This window comes from Daldinia vernicosa, assembly GCF_022497035.1.
Source record: "Daldinia vernicosa strain CBS 139.73 unplaced genomic scaffold F5Y00scaffold_57, whole genome shotgun sequence".
In the NCBI taxonomy this organism is placed as follows: Eukaryota; Fungi; Ascomycota; class Sordariomycetes; order Xylariales; family Hypoxylaceae; genus Daldinia; species Daldinia vernicosa.
In genome coordinates, this window is record NW_025953973.1 from 20,408 (window position 1) to 34,103 (window position 13,696).

General features: G+C 46.9%; 7 protein-coding genes across 7 annotated transcripts; 4 read left to right on the forward strand and 3 right to left on the reverse strand.

Annotated features, from left to right (window-relative positions):
• Positions 1-152: 152 nt before the first annotated feature.
• Positions 153-1,607, reverse strand: F5Y00DRAFT_169452 (tetrapyrrole biosynthesis, uroporphyrinogen III synthase). The gene is made up of 2 exons (XM_048004837.1): positions 965-1,607; positions 153-894 (listed from the first exon to the last, which is right to left on the reverse strand). Exons 1-2 carry the CDS (start codon positions 1,266-1,268, stop codon positions 263-265), a joined length of 936 nt encoding a protein of 311 aa, XP_047861274.1. The 5' UTR covers positions 1,269-1,607; the 3' UTR covers positions 153-262.
• Positions 1,608-1,740: 133 nt separating this feature from the next.
• On the forward strand, positions 1,741-2,388 carry F5Y00DRAFT_265602 (FAD-linked sulfhydryl oxidase ALR; the record flags this gene model as incomplete). Its single annotated transcript, XM_048011813.1, has 2 exons — positions 1,741-1,814; positions 1,902-2,388. The coding sequence occupies 2 exons, from the start codon at positions 1,741-1,743 to the stop codon at positions 2,386-2,388; spliced, it is 561 nt and encodes a 186-aa protein (XP_047861275.1).
• A 696-nt stretch (positions 2,389-3,084) lies between these two features.
• Positions 3,085-5,752, forward strand: F5Y00DRAFT_246379 (pyruvate decarboxylase). Its single transcript, XM_048009134.1, has one exon. It carries the CDS (start codon positions 3,714-3,716, stop codon positions 5,445-5,447), a length of 1,734 nt encoding a protein of 577 aa, XP_047861276.1. The 5' UTR covers positions 3,085-3,713; the 3' UTR covers positions 5,448-5,752.
• Positions 5,753-5,846: 94 nt separating this feature from the next.
• Positions 5,847-6,795, reverse strand: F5Y00DRAFT_265604 (uncharacterized protein; the record flags this gene model as incomplete). Its single annotated transcript, XM_048011814.1, has 3 exons — positions 5,847-5,965; positions 6,023-6,571; positions 6,630-6,795. 3 exons carry the CDS (start codon positions 6,793-6,795, stop codon positions 5,847-5,849), a joined length of 834 nt encoding a protein of 277 aa, XP_047861277.1.
• A 1,179-nt stretch (positions 6,796-7,974) lies between these two features.
• F5Y00DRAFT_272898 (kinase-like protein) lies at positions 7,975-9,083 on the forward strand (the record flags this gene model as incomplete). The annotated part of the gene is made up of 1 exon (XM_048013072.1): positions 7,975-9,083. One exon carries the CDS (start codon positions 7,975-7,977, stop codon positions 9,073-9,075), a length of 1,101 nt encoding a protein of 366 aa, XP_047861278.1. The 3' UTR covers positions 9,076-9,083.
• A 238-nt stretch (positions 9,084-9,321) lies between these two features.
• Positions 9,322-11,182, reverse strand: F5Y00DRAFT_272901 (prion-inhibition and propagation-domain-containing protein; the record flags this gene model as incomplete). Its single annotated transcript, XM_048013073.1, has 2 exons — positions 9,322-10,752; positions 10,811-11,182. 2 exons carry the CDS (start codon positions 11,180-11,182, stop codon positions 9,322-9,324), a joined length of 1,803 nt encoding a protein of 600 aa, XP_047861279.1.
• Positions 11,183-12,545: 1,363 nt separating this feature from the next.
• F5Y00DRAFT_246382 (thioredoxin-like protein) lies at positions 12,546-13,619 on the forward strand. Its single transcript, XM_048009135.1, has one exon. It carries the CDS (start codon positions 12,694-12,696, stop codon positions 13,069-13,071), a length of 378 nt encoding a protein of 125 aa, XP_047861280.1. The 5' UTR covers positions 12,546-12,693; the 3' UTR covers positions 13,072-13,619.
• Positions 13,620-13,696: the final 77 nt, after the last annotated feature.

The window sequence follows — 13,696 nt, forward strand, 5'->3', positions numbered from 1 at the left end:
TACTATCACTTTAACCATTGCTTTAATACTCTCTTATCGTGATGAACGCGATCAATATCCTTGTCAACCCGGTTATACCCGCAGTTGTCTCACGAAAGCTCTAAATGATAAAACCCCCGGATTCGTAAGGATACACAATATAGTCATATCAAGATACTATTTAACTGCACGTAGGCTACGCGTAATACACCATACGCATATATCCCAATCTAAGCCCATGGGCCATAACTCTAACCTAGTCCTATCACATACCTTAGATAATCTATATATCCTTTACCATATTGTCGAGTATGCCTTGTCGTACCCCTTCCGGAGTAGGTTCCTTAGCACATACTTTAGCCTCGTAATGAAACGTCTTTTTGAGATAGTTTGCCGTCGTTGGCCCGATCGTCGCGATCGAGGTAGGCGGCTTCACCCCGCTCGCCTTCTCAACGGCTTTACCCGTCGCCTGGTCGAGTAAGTCTAACCCCTTCAACATACTATCGCAACCTGTCGGCGAGAAAACTACCACCCATCGTTCCGGTCGGCTTGTTGTCCTCTGCAGCACGTCCGCAAAGTCGCTAGCAAAAGACTCCATAACACCAGTGCCATATAGCACTATCTCTGTTACTTCGATCTGTCGACCATCCGGCAGAGCCTCGTCCATTAGCGTCTTCGGTATAATGTCTCGTCTCTGCTCCCCTACTAGGAAGAGTAGCGGGGGCTTGGTGGGACGGTCTTTGTACCATTCGCCGTAGTGGTCCAATATGAACCGTGCGAGCGCATCGCCATTCCCAGTATGCTCGCCAAAGATTTGGAGCGGGGGAGTCTGGGGAATGGCCTTGAGCGCTCGGGTCGTAGCAGGGCCCACGCTATAGACTGGTATGTCTTGGAGGTGCGGCCAAGTCTGATCACCTATTTAATTCCTACGAGTCAGAGAGAGTCAGAGACTAGGACGCCGCTGAACACGTGAGGGGCCTCGGACCTTTGCCCTCATCAACTAACTTGGCGAATGCCTCGACTGCTCTCTGCGAGGTAAAGATGAGGCCGCCGTAAGCGCTATCGGCGCTACGGTTTATCCTCCTCTCCCGCAGTAACTTTTCGAATTGTTGCATACCGTCATCTTCAAACCTGTGCTGAAGGACAGGAACGAAGATGGGTTCAAAAGAAGGGAAGCCATCATCGTTGGGGACAGAAAAGATATCTTGGTATGCATCGGTCGGCGATGACTTCGTCTTGAGGAGCAGCACAGGAACTCTGTCCGGGCTCGAGGCCGAATCCGAAGCCATAAAAGCTAGGCGATCTGGGCGATCTAGGCAATGATGGTTAGAAAAGCATCGGTTGATTTGTTTTTACCGTCCGAGCTTATGAAAGTTGGCTCATTCTAGTATGTAGGTAATTCTAGTACGGAATATGTAATTGTAAGTTACAATTTGTAACTTCTGGTGCCAAGACCCGTCCAAGACCTACAAGCTTTATCGATAAAAGGTTTTCATCGATAACAAGGTGGAACTTTCTCGTGTTGAGGAGCTATATTAGGTAAGGCTATTAAAGTGGAGCCCTCTCTTCGGGCCGTGTTTAGTAAGTGGCATCACCGGTGGGTGCCGGGATTCGCTTTCCGCCGAGCTACTGACAAATCCGCTTCAGCTCAATTTATTTTTCCTGTCAACACCTTTCGATACTGTCGCAAACTGTCATGAGCTTTCTCGCCGGTTCCTCTTTTTTTTCCTGCGCTTATTATAGGCCGGTCGTACTAGCAGAATGGCTGCCGACACGAGAGAGCCGCAGCCCAACGAGCTACCCAAGGGAGTCGTCATAGGAAAAGATGGCAAGCCGTGAGTACTTGACTTGTTAACATTATTTACTATAGGCCGGTGGCTACGTTATTCGGCCCACCCATTAACATGAGCTTATTTCTGTAGTTGTCGGTCATGCACTTCGAAGAGGGATTTTTCTACGTGGGCACAGATGACTAAATCCTCGCTCAAGTCCGGTGGTAATGCTGCGACAGGCGCTGCTGTTGGTGCTGGAGCTGGCGCGGTGGCCGCTTCTACGTTTTCGTCGCCGGACGATTGTCCACCGGACGTAGAGACGCTGGGCCGATGCACGTGGACCTTACTGCATTCAATCGCCGCGACGTATCCTAAGACGCCAAGCGCCGCCCAGCAGTCCGACCTCCGCACATTCATGGGAGTTTTCTCAAGACTGTATCCGTGCTGGGTATGCGCCGAGGATTTCCAGCGGTACATGGAGAAAGACCAAGTCAAAGTCGGCAGCCGCGACGAGTTTGGCAATTGGCTGTGCGAAGCGCATAATGCTGTTAATGTCAAGCTAGGCAAGGAGAAATTTGACTGTTCTAAGTGGGAGGAAAGATGGCGGACCGGTTGGAAAGACGGGCGTTGCGACTGAGTTGGGATCGTCGTCCGGAGAAGCTTTCCTTACATAAAACATAAAATTTCTAATTCGCGATGCCATCCTTTGGCCGAGGCATAAATCGGCTTTGATTGCTAAAGTCATTGAAGCCAATTTGCGAGGGAATTTACTCGACTTGTATTATGAATGTACAATATGAATGTACAATATATCACGATAGAAGGATGGCTGATGGAAGCGAGCATCGCGTTCTCGAATTGAAAGATACACTAGACAGCTTCACTGCTCAAGATACACATATTTCTCGCTCTCCTCTCCCAAATTGAATCTCGTCGGCATTATCCAGCTGGAGTTGACCGGGTTTCTTATTTTTTATTTGTTTTATTTTTGAAAAAGATCGACAATATGATGCGCAGCAAATGCTACTGGGCCGTTCCAGACCCGGCGGCCAGGCTAGCCGGGTCTCATCGAAAGCAGCCCGGGTTCGGCCGATTGGTTTGGTTTATTGTTAGAGAAATGGATACTAATGGATACTCTTTACTAGTATGGTCGTACAATGAGCTGAGTGAGGTAAGTCGATAAGTCGATAATGATTGATGGATGAATCAAAAATCAATGTTATCGTCGTGTAATCTTAAGGTCTATAGAAAAAAGTCAATGCAAGATGCGACTTGGAGTTTGTATGCATTCGTAACGAATCCACATGTATATTCCCTGACCGAAAAACAGGTGAAACAAAAAAAAACCAGCGAGAAATCAAGCGAAAAATCTCGATATCCATTGCATCATCGCCTGATCATCGCGAGACGCCGAAGATGGATCATGATCCACTGTAACAAGGCCCGATAATGTCGAGAACAGGCGATGCAAACAACCGCCGTACGATTCCGTAGCCCAACTCCCCTTTTTTTTTCAATATTCGTATCCTGCATTGCGATAACGGTAGAGGCTGAAAATATTTAATATTTAGTTGAAGTCCTTCCCTGAGGCTGACTGAGACTTTTCTCTTTGTTCTACTCATACTGAATCACATTCGACCAACATCAACATCATCAACCTTATAGAGTGGGTGTAGTAGTTGTTACTCCTGAGCTTCCGAGGCATTGTCTGTCAAATCAGCTCTTAGACTACTTACACTAGACCTATTAGACATCCTGATCGATATCTACTCCTTTTTACCCCTCAACTTATTATATAATTACCTAACAACTACCTAACAACTACATTATATAATACCCAACACTTTTTACACCACTTACACGCAACAACTTCTTAGATTTACTCACAACAACAACAACATCTTACCAACTCTTACCAACTCTTAAGACAGAGAGAAAAGAAAGAAAGTAAAGATTCTCACCATGACGTCCGAGGATATCAGAACCCTAAATCTGAGAAAGCCCGTCGACGTGGCTGAATACCTCTTCACGAGGCTTCACCAGATCGGAATCAGATCTGTCCACGGTCTTCCAGGCGACTTCAACCTTGTCGCCCTTGACTATCTGCCCAAGACCGGGCTTAAATGGGTCGGCAACTGCAATGAGCTAAATGCCGCCTATGCCGCCGACGGTTACGCTCGTGTGAAGGGCATCAGCGCTATCGTCACCACTTTTGGTGTAGGCGAGCTGTCCGCTGTTAACGGTATCGCCGGCGCCTATAGCGAGCACGTTCCCATTGTTCACATCGTCGGGTGTCCGTCTACCGTTTCCCAGCGCAGCGGTCTGCTGCTGCACCACACCCTAGGAAATGGCAATTTCAACACCTTTGCCGACATGAGCGCTTCCATCTCTTGCGCCGTCGCTAAACTCAATGATCCGGTCGAGATCGCCAATCAGATTGACCACGCCCTGCGCGAGTGTTGGGTCAACTCTCGCCCCGTTTACATCATGTTCCCTACCGATATGGTTCAAAAGAAGATTGAGGGCGAGCGCCTTGAGACTCCAATCGACCTGACCGAACCTGCTAACGACCCGGATCGGGAAGACTATGTCGTGGATGTCATTCTCAGGTATCTACACGCCGCCGAGCGACCCGTCATCCTCGTCGACGCTTGTGCCATCCGTCACCGTGTCCTCAACGAAGTCCACGACCTTATCGAGAAGACTCAGTTACCCGTATTCGTCACGCCCATGGGAAAGAGCGGCATAAACGAGACGCACCCCAGTTACGGCGGCGTCTATGCAGGGACCGCCTCCGCCCCGGGCGTCAAGGAGATGGTCGAGGGCTCTGACCTCGTCATCTCCGTCGGCTCGCTCAAGAGCGATTTTAACACGGCCGGATTTTCTTACCGTCTATCTCAGCTGATGTCCATCGACCTGCACAGCGACCACTGCATCGTGCGATACTCCGAGTACCCCGGCGTTCGGATGAAGGGCGTCCTACGCAAGATCGTCGACCGCCTCGACGTAACAAAAGTCAAAGCCCTCCCGCCACCCAAATGGGAGTCTCCCCCCGTCACACCCGACGTCGACGCCATCATCAAGCAGGAATTCTTCTGGTCGCGCATCGACCGATTCCTACGGGAAGGCGACATCGTAATCAGCGAAACCGGCACAGCCAACTTCGGCGTGTGGGAGACGCGATTCCCGGCAGAGGTAACAGCGCTCAACCAGACGTTCTGGGGCAGCATCGGCTGGGCAGTCGGCGCGTGCCAGGGCGCCGCGCTAGCAACCCAAGACATCGCGGGCGTAGACAAAGCCCGGCGGACAATCCTATTCGAAGGCGACGGCAGTCTGCAACTCACGGTGCAAGAGATCAGCACGATGATCCGGCACCAGCTGGACGTGATCATCTTCGTGATCTGCAACGACGGGTACACGATCGAGCGGTACATCCACGGGATGAACGCGTCGTACAACGACGTGGTGGAGTGGCGGTACAAGGACCTGCCCGCGGTGTTCGGCGGCACCGAGGAGACGGCGCGGTCGTACGCGGTGCGCACGCGCGGCGAGCTCGAGAAGCTGCTGGCCGATAGGGACTTCAACGACAGGAAGGGGCTAAGGCTCGTCGAGCTGTATATGCCGCGCGAGGACGCGCCCAAGAGTCTGATGCTGACGGCGGAGGCTAGTGCGAGGAGGAATGCTATGACGGAGTAGGGGAAAATATGAAAAGAAAAAAAAGGGGGGGAGGAGGAGGGGTTGGTTTGTAGTACGCTGCTCATGTTTCACGGGTGTTTATGACTTTGAGGAGAGGAGAGGACTTGTATGAGATATGACTTTGGATATTATGGATAGGGGTTGGCTTGTTGGTTTCGAGTTAGACGTTTCTATATGTGTGTATGTGCATTTGGGTCTTGGAAATATCTCCTTTCTTTCTATAAAGGCACGACGGAATAGATTTTATTCTATTATGTTTTATATGTATCGGACAGATAGTAATATCTGACAGTATCTCATGCCATGCCGACCTTTTCCACAACCCTGACGCTCATAGAAGAAGAACCTTTCTAAGGGTAATAAACCGCAGTCGCCACCCGTCCGTCTGCAGCTCGGTACCTATTCTTCGAATTGGTTCTGGTGGTCTTGGGACTGACTTTCCAAACGTGCCAGCCGTTCCTGGGTTTCTTTCATCTCTTTGGATATTTCAGAAAGTTTGCCCTCAAATGCCGCGTCGCCTATAGAAGTAATCATGGGTTAGTATCAAGTCAATTCCCGCACGCGTTTCCACTTACTTCCTCGCTTGGCTTCAACCAGCTTATTTAGCTCTTGTTGTATTCTGATCATTTCTCTGCCAAACGGAACGCCGACAATATGTTGGTTGAAAAGGGTTTGGATGACTCTCTCGGCTGATTCGACCGTGTCGTCGTGTCTCATGACCGTTGCACCCTCTGCTACCATAGCTTTCCAGAAGTCGGATGTCTCGTGGAGATGGGCTTCTCGAGCATCACCTCTAGGCAGATTACCATGGAGGCCATCCCATTTAGTCGTCAACACTATAACGTTGCTCAGATTCCCCTCTCCCGTACTACCTCTAAGACTACCTCTAAGAGACTGAATTAATCCTAATACCGTGTGTCGCCCTGTCGGTGGTGCCTCATTGATGTCCTGTATGTAGATGAGTCCGAATAATGGTTTGCCTTGGTGGAAACGTCGCCGCCATCCCTTGATGCGCCCAAAAACTGATACATCTTCGAAGACATTATCACCGTAGCCCGGAGTGTCGAGTATCACTATTCTATTCCCTTTGAACCCGCGTTCCACGTCCCAGACGAATGAAGGCCCTATGTCATAACAAATGAGTATCATATTCTATAACTACCACGGGATGATAAAACTGACTAATACCATAAATGTGCTCAAACTCATTCCCGCAATCCTTCGCGTTTAGCCTTGAGATGAATTGGGATTTACCACATCCAGTTCTACCCATGACTGCAATGATGATGTCTTTGTGGACTCCTTCCTGTTGGGCCTGAGGGAGCCCGGTAGATCCAGCAGGGTTCATGTTGAATAAACAATTATGGGGGCTTCGTAATGTCCGAACTGTAGAATATACTCGGTCTTACTATACGAAGTATAACGGAAGTGGTAGGAGGGAAACGGGCGGTATCACGAGACCAAAAGGTCAGTAAGGAAGATGATGATGTTCTGAGGAACCCAGAACATCAAGAGCCTTGAAGCTTGCGGCAAGGCCTGAATATATACACATTTGAGATACCTGACCGTGACAGGCAGGTAGTTTACGGGATGAAGTTCGCGCAAAAAAGAATTCACCGTTGACTTAGACATCAGACGAATATTTCGGCTTAGAACGTATGACACACTCGTGAGAATGCCTGTGTGAGCGAAGTATTCGTCTGTTATTGGTTCTCTGATTGGAAAAGGGGCGGGGCAGAGGGGATGTGGTATAAGATTCTTGGATAAGATGCATGCCTGTCTACGCGTGTAATGTTATGTAAAACATCATGACAAACAGACTTTCCAGAACAAAACGATTCGTCCCATTTATATATCAGGGAACTACGTGGGATCAAACTCCCAAGTAGGCGGCTACTACCATATATAGGAAACAAAGTTATGTCCATGTCATATAGTCCTATTTCGTGACATTTTGGAATATCTCACTATAAGATAGATATTATGATCGTATCCTTATTTATATGCAGTAGGACAGTAAAATTAACCGTAGAACTCCCCAGTAGGTTTCTATGGGAAAACACATATCAATTCCGCTGTGACGATACTAAGGCTTGGTACAATTTAGACACAATCCTAAGAATATTCACACAGTTTTGTCACATGTACCCCAGGTAGATAGGTAGTATTACAATCAGGATATGAGAACTCACTTTGACTCTTTCCTTCAACACGCAAGCCTCATACAATCAAATTGAATCCCTGTTTGGCGGCCAATCAGGTGTTTTAGGGCCTACAAGCATGTATGGCGGCGCTGATTCCATGTCAAGAGCCCTTTGTGAAGATGGACATCACCATGCAGAAGGCACAACGCGTCCGCTGAACTTTTGTTGGATTAAAACGCATATATGCCTACCTATATATATATGTGGGAGGCTCTTTTCTACATTGTCCTCGGATAGAAAGGGGTAGAGTACCTAAGGTAAGGATTTGGACTTGTGACTTCATCTGATATTTTATCTTAGTGAATTACTTGACGAGAGCAACGATGGTACTATTTGAGACTCTGGCGACTGACCCATTCACGCATATTAGAACATTAGGGCCGGAAAATTCGAGCGTCCGGAGAGTTTGTGAAGTCAAGTGCGCCGATAATGGAGAGGTCTATGCCCGCAAGGAATTCATATTCCGGGCATATGATAAAGATAAATTGGCTGAGATGGCTCAGAATGAAGCCTCCATCATCAAAAGTATTCGGCATCACCACATTGTTGAATTTTGGGGAACTCACTGTATCGAAAAAGAACAAATGTTTGGTCTTCTAATCCGCCCAGTCGCCGACAAAAGCCTTGCGGAGTTTTTCAGACAGGCGGAGGAAGAACGGTACGTTGAACACTATAAAGTCATGTGTCAACTGCCTATGTGCCTCTTCCAAGCTTTGGATTATTTACATGAAGAGAAAATCCGCCATAGGGATATAAAGCCTAGCAATATCCTCATCAAGGACAACCGCGTCTACCTGACTGATTTCGGAGAATCAAAAAGTTTTCGCGATGCAGCCACATCTAAAACACAAAGCATGGACTGCGCACGCACTGATCGTTATATGGCTCCCGAGGTCGACAACGATGAGCGTCGTGGCAGGGCTACAGATGTCTGGGCCTTGGGCTGTACCATACTGGAGATTTGCACTGTTGCATCGGGCAACACCATACAGCAATTGGATAAGCATCTTCTGGAAGGTACTTCGCATAAATACTTCTTCACTTCTCCCTACTATGTGTTGGATTGGATATATCTTCTCTTCTCATCGCCCGGTATAGACACCCAGGTTGGACAACACGTTCAGAAGATACTGCAGCTGGCATTCCTTATGCTTGATCCCGACGACAAGAAAAGAGTAACCATGAAACAGCTCCTTTCTTTGCTAAACCGTCAAGATTCGACATACTTCCGTTCTATCGCTTGCTTGGCTTGCGACAGATGCCAGGGTGCATCTAAACAGCAGAATTATGATGCTCAATTCGATTGCACCTTTAGGACAACAAGTAGCGGAGGTGTATATATACCGTCGAAAGATGGTATTACGTCCCAGACGCAAGAACCCTGGGAGGTATTCAGGCAGAGGTGGTGCAGAACTCGGTATTAAGTAGGTAGCAAGATCTTGTCAGGGTATAAGAGGTAGGTTAGGGGTAGGTACCTAGGTAGTTACAGGGGCCTGTATATCTCCTATTTAAAGGGCATGCAGCGCCCTCGCAAGAGTGTAGAAGGCAGGTGTTAATTAATAATTCACTCTACCTATTCTGACATTCACTCTATGTATTACATCCATCAAGGGTGCTCGTGTACGAAGGAGTGTCTTCTATTTTACTCAACCTTATCTTAACATCCGTATTTATACTGTGATACTTTGCAATACCTCCTTAATCTTCTGCAGGCAATCGACCGAGTCATCCCATAGATAATTGCTTTCTCCTGCATTCACCAGGCTTTTGGATTCACCTGGTGACCGTCTCCCTATATTACCCATTAAGCACATCTTGACGGCTTCTGAGAATCTTCCACCAGCCTCCGACTCCAGAGCAGTAAGTGATTCGGCTCCCAAAAGCTTCATGCGAACTTTTCTTATAGCCGGGCGTGACGTAAGCTCGTTCAGGGAAAGCCCGAGGAATTGGTAAATAGGTTGCCATAGCCCAATTTCCATCAAAACTACACCAAGGCTGTACACGTCATGCTTTTCTACGTATCCATATTCTCCATCTCGGGGAACATGAAACTGAACATCCGGATGTCGGTATAAGTCGTGCTCTCTGCGGTTGCTCGGAAGCTCTGTTCTTTCACCTGGTTCTGCCGGACGAGAATAATCGAAGCCGGAAAGGTAAAGCGGCAGCCATTCCGAGCAAGATGAAGTCGGGAATAGGACATTATCGCTCCTTAGACCTTTATGAAGCCACTTTGCCACATGGAGATATTCCAGGCTTGTTGTCAATCTCCGCGCTATGTCTATCCTAGTAGTCAAAGAAGGCTTAAAGGTAGTATGCAGCCTATCATAAAGAGATTGTGGGACCAACGTGTTTGTTAGAATAGGAGACTCGAAGACAAGTCCAAACCGGGCAAAAGTGGGATCGTGAACATAGCCAAGGGCGGCCGGAAGGTGGAGCTTTTCGGGATTCTCTGGGCTCTTAAGGAGCAACGTGACGAGGCGCGCAATTCGAATTTCAATAGAGCGACACTCCGATACAGGAATCTCTTCGTCGTAGCTCTTCCACTCTACCCACACAGTGATATCGTTGAATTTCCCGGAAACTCGTTGGTAATTGTCCTTTTTTGGATCATCTTGAAGCTTTAGCTGTGATGTAATCAGTTTAAGGTCGTCGGGCAATGGCACTTTCAATCCGGCCTGTGCCGTCATATCATTTTCACAAGACGAATCACCCTTATCAACCATTATATTGAGAGCCTTTAATCGAGCTAGTCGCTCTAAAAGTTTCTCGTTCGAGTCTCGCCAAGACCTCCCTGAATCGTCATCTTGACGCAGGCAACGGCACGATCGAATGATGTCAGAAAGCTCATCGACTTTTTCAGGTCGCTGTACGATCTCTATTTGCGTAGCCTCTTGTAGCTGTTGGAACTGACGGATTTTCTCTAATAATAGGTGGGACTGCATTGATTTATTTAATTCAGAAAACCTGGTTAACAGTTGTTCAAATTTGTCCGCGTCGAATAGGACCCAGCGGAGTCTTCTGGTGTACCTTATAGACGCGCTCTCGGCATATCGAAGACACTTCCGGAGTAATTCCCCCTTCTTGTGGGCTACCTCTAGCGGCTATGAAAAACTATCAGTTGGTTTAAACGTAACTGAAACCCAAGCCTTGTGGACTTACGTTGAAAGGAAGCAATTTTACTTGCTCCAAGGTGGAATCCCCTTGATTATCGTCTACAAGATTCGAACACGGGTCGTATCGTTGCTCGATCTGACAGGCCTCAAGTATCAGGGTTTTTATCAGGGACAAAGATTCGATATCAGCCTGCCTCCTTTGATCTAGCTGGGCACCCTGGATTGTTGTCTCATCCGTGAAGCCTGATACTTCCCACCAGTCCAGCAATTGAAGCTGTTCACGACGAAAGCGATGCCGAAGATATCCGTATTTCTGTGGGAAGTCCTTGCTCTCTAATACGAGCTGACAGCATTTCATACAGCCAGAAAAAACTTGAAAGACTAGAGATACCGCGCCCAACGCGGTTCCAGGGTCCATGACTTCTCACTCATTGGCAAACCGCAACTGTACTTTAGTGAATATAATATTGAATTGATAGGGACTATCGTATATTAAAATCATGAGAAGAGTTATGTGTTTCTTCGACGACATTGAGCCAGAGATGTCAATTTGTAGGTATGCATTTTCTGCCTTGGGGGTGGCCTACATCCTAGATATGCCAACTGGCGAATGGATAGGAAGCTATTGTTTCATTACGAAAGCTGTGGTACCCTATATGTAGTTCAATTCGCTGTAGCGATTTTAATGGTTTTCGTAGGTTTCACATAAATTAGCTAACATCACTGAATTGCGATATTCCGAGAGAAATATCGTGTACCACACATTTTAGGCTCGCATATATCAGCGTACCGTATATGGGCCTGTCTTATAAAACCATACAGCACCCTATAATGACTTATATTGTTTGGAGAACCGTCCTCCGCTTATTAGTATCTTAGTATGATAACATAAACAGGCGTAGTAAAGCTTTCTAATGTTAAGATGATATGTGATCGTTAGATATAGGCTGGTAGAACTACTAGCAAAACCTTAGGTACGTAAGGCATCTAACTTAATACCTATCTCCCATAAGGAAATTATTCATCCAGCTGTTGTTTATACTAAAGTATATTCATCGCCAGGACGATTACTGTACCAATTTGTCACATTCACATAACAAAGACATATGTATTCTAAAAAGCGGGCTGTCTAGCACCACAAAACGGCTCAGTGGTAACATGCGATGAATTCAAAGAAAAGTAAGTCTCCAAGCCCCCAAGGTTCGACTCCAGGTGTGAGAAAAAAAATTCGATATCTGTGTAAGGATGATGAAAAGACGAAGAGACTGACCAAGGATTTAACGACAACTCCCTGATGGTAAAACTAGTAGTGCCTTTGACTTACATTAAAATTTATCAAACGAATTTAACCTCACTGACTGAAGAATATAATACTAACAGATCATCTATAGGATTCTCACATTTTTTTCTTAGTCCTCCCTGTTATATAACCCCTTTCTAGTCTAGGTCTATTTTGCCCCCTTTTTTTCTGAGTAACTGTTTTCAACATTTTAAACACGTCTTTCTAGGAATGATATAGATGCTTTTGTGCTTCTGTTGCACCTATGTAGGAGCTCCTAGCGAATACCAAAAGGAAATCATGCGAATTTACTCCAAATGTAGGGGGTTTTGTGATGGAAAAGGGTATCACGTGCTTTCTACTGAATATTGCATAAGAGGTGACTATTCACTTACTAGGTAAGCATCTGACATACCATGGAATCTTCTCAATTACTTACGTAATTAGTGTATGGAGATATTTCGCGATGTATTTTCTTATCAGTTCCATTATCAGCTTCTTACGTACCTACCTCATATCTTACGTGCCTACCTCATAGGCAATATTCCTTCGAATATTCCTTCGGAAAGACAAAAAGCCTAACCTAAAAACGAAGCCAACGAGATCTCATCTCATATCTCATCTCATAACAACTACACATAAAAGCTAAAATGAGCAGCCAAAACCTACACCACATCAACTCGCTCGCCGAGCTGCAGTCGCTATTCTTATCAACCACATACGTAGCCGTCGACTTCTACGCGGACTGGTGCGGACCGTGCAAGGTCATCGCGCCGCACTACGAATCGCTCGCCAAGCAGCACGGCGCCCCGGGCCTGCTTGCTTTCGCCAAGGTGAACGTGGACACGGCGCAGGACGCCGCGCGCGCGTTCGGCGTTACCGCCATGCCCACCTTCCTCTTCTTCAAGGAGGGCCGCCAAGTCGCCGTGAACGGACAGGCTGTGATCTGCGGCGCCGACCCCCGCTCTCTCACCGCGGCTGCCGAGAAGCTGGGCGGCTTAGCGAAGAAGCGCGTGGCGGAGTCTTGAATGATTGAATGAAGACTGGAGTGGATTCGGGATGGGATAGGTAGCATTGTGGGAAGGGTAGGATAGGGAGGGTGTTGACTGATACTTCAACTAAATATGGAACTAAATATGGGCGTTACAGGGTTACAGTTAAATAATTCATACTGATACTTCCAAAATACGCGCCTAAGGTGTCAGTGGTAAAACTTTAGTTATACCTAATCAAACCAAGGTGAGAACATAGAGTTTGAACCATCTAAGAGAAATGGGGGAGAAGTTACAGAAGTGTGTAATGATGGAATGTGCCCCCACTGCACCGCCAGGCCTTTTGTGACAGGAAACTTGAAGTTTATGGTCATATACCACCGTCCAGGCCGCCGTAGACGCCATGTTCATGTGACCTTCTCAGTTATCTTACGCTGCCTAGATGAATCTATTTTTACATAAGTGCTGTATCTAAAGTACTTCCGTATGCTTGAACTATTATATGCCTACCTATACTTACCTCTATCCTACTTCCTGGTATTTTAAGTACTTATATAGGTAACTTATAGATAGCCAAGTCGTCCTAATATGCTCCAGATTGTCTTATATCTCGCAGAGTTCATCTTAGAGAAGCCATGATGATACTTCATTTTTCCCGGCT